Here is a 7,500-nt window from a genome sequence, read left to right as displayed (position 1 = left end):
TGTTCCCACGCATACCTGCCGACAAGACTAAGATTTTCGTTTAGTTGAGAATTATACCATTCCATTCGAATAGTCGAGGTTCTCGCAATTTTTCATCAATTTATCAGCGGCTCGAACTCTTTTTGGCGCTGCGAAGAAGAATTAACGAAACTTTAGCAAGAGGACAAGAAGTTGTTAATGGAATCCCTTATTCGTGGGGGACACGAGGAGCCGGTGCAGAGTCAACATGCTGACGAAATCAAAGCCTTGCGGGCAAAAATACAACACAGCATCAACAATGACGTGCAGATCCGAAGAACGGACGACGACTTCTTCTTACTGTTTTTGCGCGCGTGTGATTTCAATGTGAATGCATCCTTTGAACTTTGGTGCAATTATAATCAATTTCGTGCCAGAAATTGTGATATTTATGAGAATTTATCTGCTTGGCAACTTCATCACGTTATCGAAGACGGGTGTCCTTGTGTTTTACCATACAGCAATCAGAATGGCGCAAAATTCATGGTTATTTTTGCAGGCTGCTGGGACACGGAAAGCTACGGCAAAGCGGATATTTTGACTGCCTTAATTTTGAGTATGGAACGCTTGATCGAAGACAGCGAGGCTCAAAGGAGTGGAATAATTGTAATAACTGATTTTTCGGGTTGGACTGCGTCGCACGCATCTCAGTTGTCCGTATCTTTCATTCGTCAGATTTGCTGTATGTTCCAGGTAAGCCTGTCCGCTGGCCGACCGGTCTTTCTTGATCTGTTAACAAGGTCCATGACTGCCTTTGTAAGTAAAGGAACGTCGCAACCTGATAGAGCAATTGAGCTTCTGTAAAGAAGTCAAAAAAGGTTTTGAAAATTCAAGTCTGGATTTTTCGCAATTTTTTATACTGACGTTGTTTCTTTAACTGCGATGGTCTCTTGCTTACAAATTCGTTTCATTTCCGTGGTTCCGATATAAGACTTCCATACCTTCTTTTCATTAGTGCGTATCTTTATCCTTAACGCTGTGATTTATTCATTGAAGCATGTCCACACGACAGGGATAAATAAATACTCCTGTTTAATTAATCTGTAGAACCAGCCTCTTCTGCTGGCATCCCCCAAGTTTCTTTTCTTGGGTTTCATATGGCAAGACGGGGCCGCTTTTCTTCTATTTCAAGATACCAACTATCAAAAAGCCTTAATATGAAATGGAAAATTAAACCTTTTCTTCGCTTTTTTTGATCATCCCATTGTTTTTTTCGTGGGTTCAATTTCCACCCTGGTCAGAGTTCTCTCTGTCCTTGTGTGGGCCCATTTCCATTAGTAGGGCTAACGCTCACATGGTTCATATGGGGTAGAAAACTAGCACTTCACATTACTCTCTAATCAGTCAATTCCATTGTTTCTAAGCTTCGCAAAAAGGCTCGGCAGTTTTCGACCAACCAGTTAGTACCAGCTGAGTTCAAGTACGGGGCAAATTTTTGCGCTGTAACTGACTTTTGTAAAAAATCTTTCCCGCAGAATCACTACCCCGCAAGATTTCTTGGACTCCATTTTGTGAACGAACCATGGTACATTAAGGCTGGACTGAACGTACTGAAACCTTTTATCGAGGAAAAGGTGTGGAAACGGGTAAGTGTCAGTCATCTTGCGGAGGAGCCCCTGGGTAACGTGCCCACCCTCTTGGCCTTTCCAGTCTCATCCCCGCCAATTTAATTTCCCTTCGTTCCACAGTTACTCGGTCTTTCCTCCAATTAGAAGCCTGGTCCCAGGCTGCACGCTTCTGGGGATTTTAAACATCGTAGAGGTTATGGGATCAAATCCCGTCGAAGCCTGAAATCCCATAATGCTTCTTTCTGCAATTCAAATTTCTTTCATAGAACCTCGTCATACAAATATATGTTATCTTTATCATTCGCGCCATCAACCTCAACAATGTCATCGTCAGTACGATCATCTCATTATCGCGAGTGTAAAATGTTGCGCGAGTTGACTCTTTAAAAAAGATTGTATCCAGACTTTCAGTTACGCTTTAAAATATGTAAAGATTTTACGTGAGCTAATTCCATCTTTCATATTCCGATGTTTTCTTTAGATTCACTTTCACGGGAACAACTTAGCGGCCCTTCATGATTATTGTCACCCAGACAATCTGCCTGCAGAATTTGGAGGAAATAAGCCAGCCGTAAACCGTGAATACTGGGCACGACTACTGCTTAATTCTAGGAGGGAAAACGGATGTTACGTGCAAGGAGAAAATCCATTGAAATGCGTGGAAGAGTCAAGCGGACATGATCGCGAGGTTTTGGACATTCCTCATGTGATAAACATGTGACGAGCAAGAGTATCGGAGTAACGTTCTGGGCCCGGTTGTTCGAGCGTAATCTTTTGTTTAATAGACCTTATTCATAAATGGCGGCCAATTTATAATTCTTTTGTCGAAGTGCAAATTAGCCTACCAAGCCTCGATACCATACAGTGAATTGAAAAGAATTTTTGCTCTAAAATGAGGCTTGGTAGGCTAATTTGCACGTGTACAAAAGAATTATAAATGTGACCGCCACTTATGAATACGGTCTATGTTCTCAACTTTTGCTTATATTTGTTTTTCAGGATTGACTTCCTGTAATGTAATTGCATGTACGTTTTGCCGAATATTAGCGTTGAACAGAATTTGGGAGTAGAGAAATAAACTCCTTGGTTAATTTTTAATCTGGGATTAGCGTTAATCGGCTTTTGAACAACCGGGCCCTGATGGCAGGCAATCCATACGAGGCATCAGAAGGCACCAGTCACAATAACAAGCAGTGGAAAAAGGGAAGGGCGCGGGGGGGGGGGGGGGAGGGGGGAGAGGGGCAGGCAGTCAACACTAAACACGGACGACACAAAAATGACTGGGGAATTGTGGAAGCGTGCGCTTGAGATGGGAAACCGCTGACCATTCCCGCGTTTTTGTCCCTAACTTTGTTATTGCATTAAACTACATGAAGGCCAACGGGTGACGGTGTATGACTGGGAACGAGGATGTTAGTTCTCTTCCCTTGTACCATAGTAATAGAAGCCCGTTTGAGAGTTAAGCAATAAATTAAAAAAGGTTGTTTTGCTATTCAAACAATTACTTTATTGAACAAACAACGCGTCAAAAAGTGAACAATATAAAGCAGGTCTAATCTTCTCACATTGCTGGGCGTTTTCCCCTGAAACAAAGGTAACATAAATAAGGTTACAACCAAATACATAAAATAGTTCAGTTTCTTTCAAATCGACAGCCATTACATAGGCTTGTGAAGAAACCATCCAGCAGGTACCAATTGCCACTAAGTGCTGGATTGCAGAAAACTTGCATCTCATTTGCACCTCATTAAAAAAACAAAGCAGCACATTTTATCATGCCTCGTTTATTTCAAAAACTATTTTTTCGCGACCCGCACTTCACTCCTAACTGACCATATACAAGTAACCTTATATTATAGTTCAAACAAGGCAATTCAGTATGCACGAGCATGGTATATTCCCATGTTGTTTTGTTGTTTTTTGGTTGAGTTTACGCTCCACAAGGAGCGTGAACAAGGAGCGTAAACTCGAACCGTTTCCTTCTTTGAACCACTTCTTCGCTGCTCGTGTACTTAAAACCTCCTGTACCATAACTCGGTATGTGCACACGATCGTCTTTTCACGTGGCGTCACGGTGTTCCTCGACAATGGAACGGCGGCCATGTTGGTGTCCCCAACTAATCCTCCGGGAATTGAGCTCTATTATCATGCAAACGATTCTTTTGTTTCGATGATGAAAAACAAACACCCTATACATGAACCAGCTGTGAAATATATATCAAGTGGACACAAAGAACCTTTGATAAACTAGAAAATCACACCTGCCACCACAAGACACCTTGAAAATAATAAAAGAAATGGAATGGACTGTAACAACAGTCACGTTACCAGCTCACCTGCGGGCTGCAATGCTGCTCAGGAGACTGTTGCCGCCAAGGAATGTCAGTCCACCAATCACAGCCAAGATTTTAAGAGTGGTAAACATGTTCTGCGAGTGAAAGAGAGGCATTTACATCCACGCCATCACAATCACATGTTCGTTGAATGGTCATATATACCACATTTCTCGCAAAAGTACCACATTTAGACTTACCAGACTGATGAAGAAACCGTAATATAGAACAAATATTGCTGGAAAAGAACAAGAAAAATAATTAACGCAAAAAAAGATAACGAGTAAAAGCACAATTCACTTAGGCAATGGTATGTTTTAAACGTGGCGAATGAATGGAATGACAAATCTGTGATGATATGAATAAACCAAATTCTATTGGAGATATCTTTCGAAAACTGGACCGAAATGGCTCCAGCTCCCCGCTGGACGTTCAAAAAGGGACAGCAAATAAGTAAATGCGACACTGGTGCTTATTTCTTTTATTGAGCTGACTCATTTGTACAGACAAAATCTTGCAGCATACAATTTTTTTTTTTTTTTTTTTTGCAGCATACAAGCTCTCTCTTTGATTTTGCAACTAACTAAATCACAGAGCTTGGGCTACCTGTGGAAAAACCAGGGAAAATATCGGCGAGTTGGAAACTCGAGTACGTCCATGTCAAAACGAAAATTTAATAATTTTAGAGATCGTGGCCCACAGATTTTCTTTGGTTTTGCTTGACAAACACGACCATTTAACAACAACACCACCAAACATAATTTGTACCGATATAATTAACTATTTTTCTATAAGTGCGCGTTGGATATGAGATGGGAAATAGCCAACGAGGCACGTATTATAACCAATTTTGGTCGTCAGAGCGAATCCAAATTCGCTCTGACGAAGGGCTAACGCTCGAAACGTCAGCTTTCAGAATCTCTGTACGGTGGCCAATTTACATTATCAACTCCGTTGATAAAACCAAATTTTTGATTATAAAAATACTTTCGCACGAGTGGAGTCTGATTGCACGTTGATGTTTGGCTTTAAAGCTCTTATGAAAAGCATTTCGTGCACTAAAGAGTCGAATTTGTTTCTGCATTTCTTAAGCACTTCGAAACGCTTTAGCATGCAGGTCCTGAGGCATCGTCCCGTGCACATTCTTGTACAGTGTTTGGCACCCTGCAAGCAGAACCTTTCTTTCGCTTGCTCGATTTTGGCGTTCTCGAGAAAGGCTCTGCATGAATCGAGTAACATCTTTATTGAATATGCGCTGCATGTTGCCAGGATACAGTCTCAAACCCAAGCCTAATATGCCAGATGTCGCCGCCATCTTGGTTTTTCATGGTACAGCGGGCTCAATAGAGTGGTAAAGTGATGACGTCACAAAAACTAAATTTATGAAATTATGGGATTTACTGAGATATTCTGAAAGTACATGATCAAGAATGGCCGCTTGCCAAAAATCAGCATATGGTTGCAATATGGGGGTAAGATATTAGCCCTTCCATGCTTCAGTAAGTCCATACAAATCCTTGTAATTTTGTCTTGGTTCTAAACCGTTTAGAACAAAGACAAAATTATAAGGATTTGTATGGAGTCACTGTAGCATGAAAGGGCCAATATCTCATCCCCAAACTGCAATAAGATGCTAATTTTTGGCAAATGGCTATTCTTCATCATGTAGTTTCTGAAGATCTTAATGAATCCCATAATTTCATAATTTTAAATATTTGTGACGTCACACTTTACCACTCTAACCATCGGTTTTGTCACTAAAGGGACGCTCGCACTGAAATAACCGGTTTGACGAGAGAAAACAAGATTGACTAGTCCAGAAGCTGCGGCGGCTTCAAAGAGTTGACGCGATTCGGGCAGAGCCTACTTTTCTCCTCCTCAATAAAGAGAAAGACAAAAGGAGGCTCTGCTCGCAGGGTGAGTGTTTGGCAGTGGCGGAGGATTGTTGTTTATGCCCTTTTACTCGATTATAATATTTACATAATCGTGTAAAAAGACACAACCAACAATCTTCCGTCATTGCCAAACACTACAAGAATGTGGACGGGATGATGCCTCAGGACCTGCATGCTAAAGCGTTTCGAAGTGCTTAAGAAATGCAGACACAAATTTGACTGTTTAGTGCACGAAATGCTTTTCATAAGAGCTTTAAAACCAAATCCCAACGTGCAATCAGACTCCATTCTGTAATTTGTATTACATGTACCTGATAGAATTTTTCCTTGATGATGGAGTAATGACTACTCCGAAACGCCGGATTTTATCTTTTTATCGTTCGTTTTTACAGTTTTATGCTTAAAGAAATATCTTTAAAGGGAATAATTGTTCTAGTAAACTCCAAAAGTTTAGGAAGTACGAAAGACGAGCGAAAAAAGCACAAATCCGAGCGAAATCGAAAAAACTTGATGAGAAGTGATCCGATGTTGTGTGTAATACCTTGTGGTCAGACAGACGCAGGCTCATCAAAAAAATCTTTCTTTCCTTTTCGCGTACTTACAAACGTCGGAATTGATTCAAACTTTCCACTAACACGTTTTTTTTATTTTGCTTTATTCAGAGAGAAAGTTCGCTTTCCGGCGAAAAAAACTTGTAGCTTAGCAACGCTTACCGCAATCATTTACCATGTAAGGTTGAGCTGATAGCCGAGATTGAGTGAACCAATCAGAGCACGAGAAATGCATCAACCGAGGTGGAAAATTGAATAAATGTATATATTCAGTACGAGCTGCCTGGAATAACCATAAGAGCTAAAAGCAGATGCAACGCCATATTGGACGAGCAAGTAGAAGACCTGGGTCGAGTGACAAAACGCAGAGAGGCCAAAGATTCCTGCAACATGGCGAGTGGAATTCCCGCACTGCAAGAAGCAGATCAGAGACTTTATTGCTCATCAAAGTTAATGTCCTTTCACTTACCTCCCAATCCAAGGTGAAAAACGATTCCACCAAGAGAAAACGGAAAATTAGAAATATTTGCTCCAAGCTTCATCCACTGTAAACAAGGCACAAAATTTGGACTTTTAAAAAAAAAATCCATTGCACTTTACAGAGTACCCCTGACCATATCTACTGCAAGATCACTGAAAACAGCTTTGTAATGGCCACTTTAAATAAGGGGGGACATCTCCTCTCCCGGAAAGCAAAAATGTCATCTCATATTAAGTCAAGAAATCTCAGAGTTACGAGAAGTCTCGGTGGAGATAAGATGATTGATGTAGCATCTTCTGAACAGTTCAGCCTAATTTGGGTAAAAAGGAACCCTTCAAGCCAAACACAATTCAAACAGAATGATGCAATTTTTTTTTTACTCTTCATTTCCTCCTTGGATATTTATTCGCTGAAGGCGAGGTGAATATCACTGAGCCTGAGGTCAGGACGACGAAACGGCTAGTGGCCATTTTGAAAAAAAAAACCGCTTGGGTGATTATCGCGTATTGTTATATACCTAGACTTTCGCTCAAAAAAACGAGCACTGTGATTGGTTGACTCTTGGTCACGTGGCCCTGATAAAATTCAAATGTATACCGACCGGGATACAATTCCGCAGTTGTTGCCCGCTCCGGATGTTTTGCTGCGATGTTG

General features: G+C 41.0%; 2 protein-coding genes across 2 annotated transcripts in view; one reads left to right on the top strand and one right to left on the bottom strand.

Annotated features, from left to right (window-relative positions):
* Positions 1-38: 38 nt before the first annotated feature.
* LOC138031296 (clavesin-1-like) lies at positions 39-2,441 on the top strand. Its single transcript, XM_068878997.1, has 3 exons — positions 39-711; positions 1,494-1,604; positions 2,068-2,441. Exons 1-3 carry the CDS (start codon positions 178-180, stop codon positions 2,305-2,307), a joined length of 885 nt encoding a protein of 294 aa, XP_068735098.1. The 5' UTR covers positions 39-177; the 3' UTR covers positions 2,308-2,441.
* A 629-nt stretch (positions 2,442-3,070) lies between these two features.
* Positions 3,071-7,500, bottom strand: part of LOC138031294 (dolichyl-diphosphooligosaccharide--protein glycosyltransferase subunit 2-like) — a 27,047-nt gene continuing 22,617 nt past the window's right edge. The window contains exons 20-23 of the mRNA XM_068878995.1: positions 6,835-6,910; positions 4,120-4,157; positions 3,923-4,014; positions 3,071-3,169 (exon numbers count right to left, since the gene is read on the bottom strand). Coding sequence (XP_068735096.1) covers positions 3,148-3,169; positions 3,923-4,014; positions 4,120-4,157; positions 6,835-6,910 — 228 coding nt within the window. The 3' untranslated portion in view covers positions 3,071-3,147. The remainder of the gene's footprint in view (positions 3,170-3,922; positions 4,015-4,119; positions 4,158-6,834; positions 6,911-7,500) is intronic.

The sequence above is a fragment of the Montipora capricornis genome, chromosome 14 (genome assembly GCF_036669925.1).
Source record: "Montipora capricornis isolate CH-2021 chromosome 14, ASM3666992v2, whole genome shotgun sequence".
NCBI classification, from domain to species: domain Eukaryota; kingdom Metazoa; phylum Cnidaria; class Anthozoa; order Scleractinia; family Acroporidae; genus Montipora; species Montipora capricornis.
This window is presented reverse-complemented; position numbering and strand designations above follow the sequence as displayed.

Bases quoted from the DNA above. Each gene is read 5' to 3' on its own strand.
- LOC138031296 (XM_068878997.1), top strand. From the start codon at position 178: ATGGAATCCCTTATTCGTGGGGGACACGAGGAGCCGGTGCAGAGTCAA. The intron at 712-1,493 runs GTAAGCCTGTCC...TCTTTCCCGCAG, and splicing joins AGATTTGCTGTATGTTCCAG to AATCACTACCCCGCAAGATT. The intron at 1,605-2,067 runs GTAAGTGTCAGT...TGTTTTCTTTAG, and splicing joins AGGAAAAGGTGTGGAAACGG to ATTCACTTTCACGGGAACAA.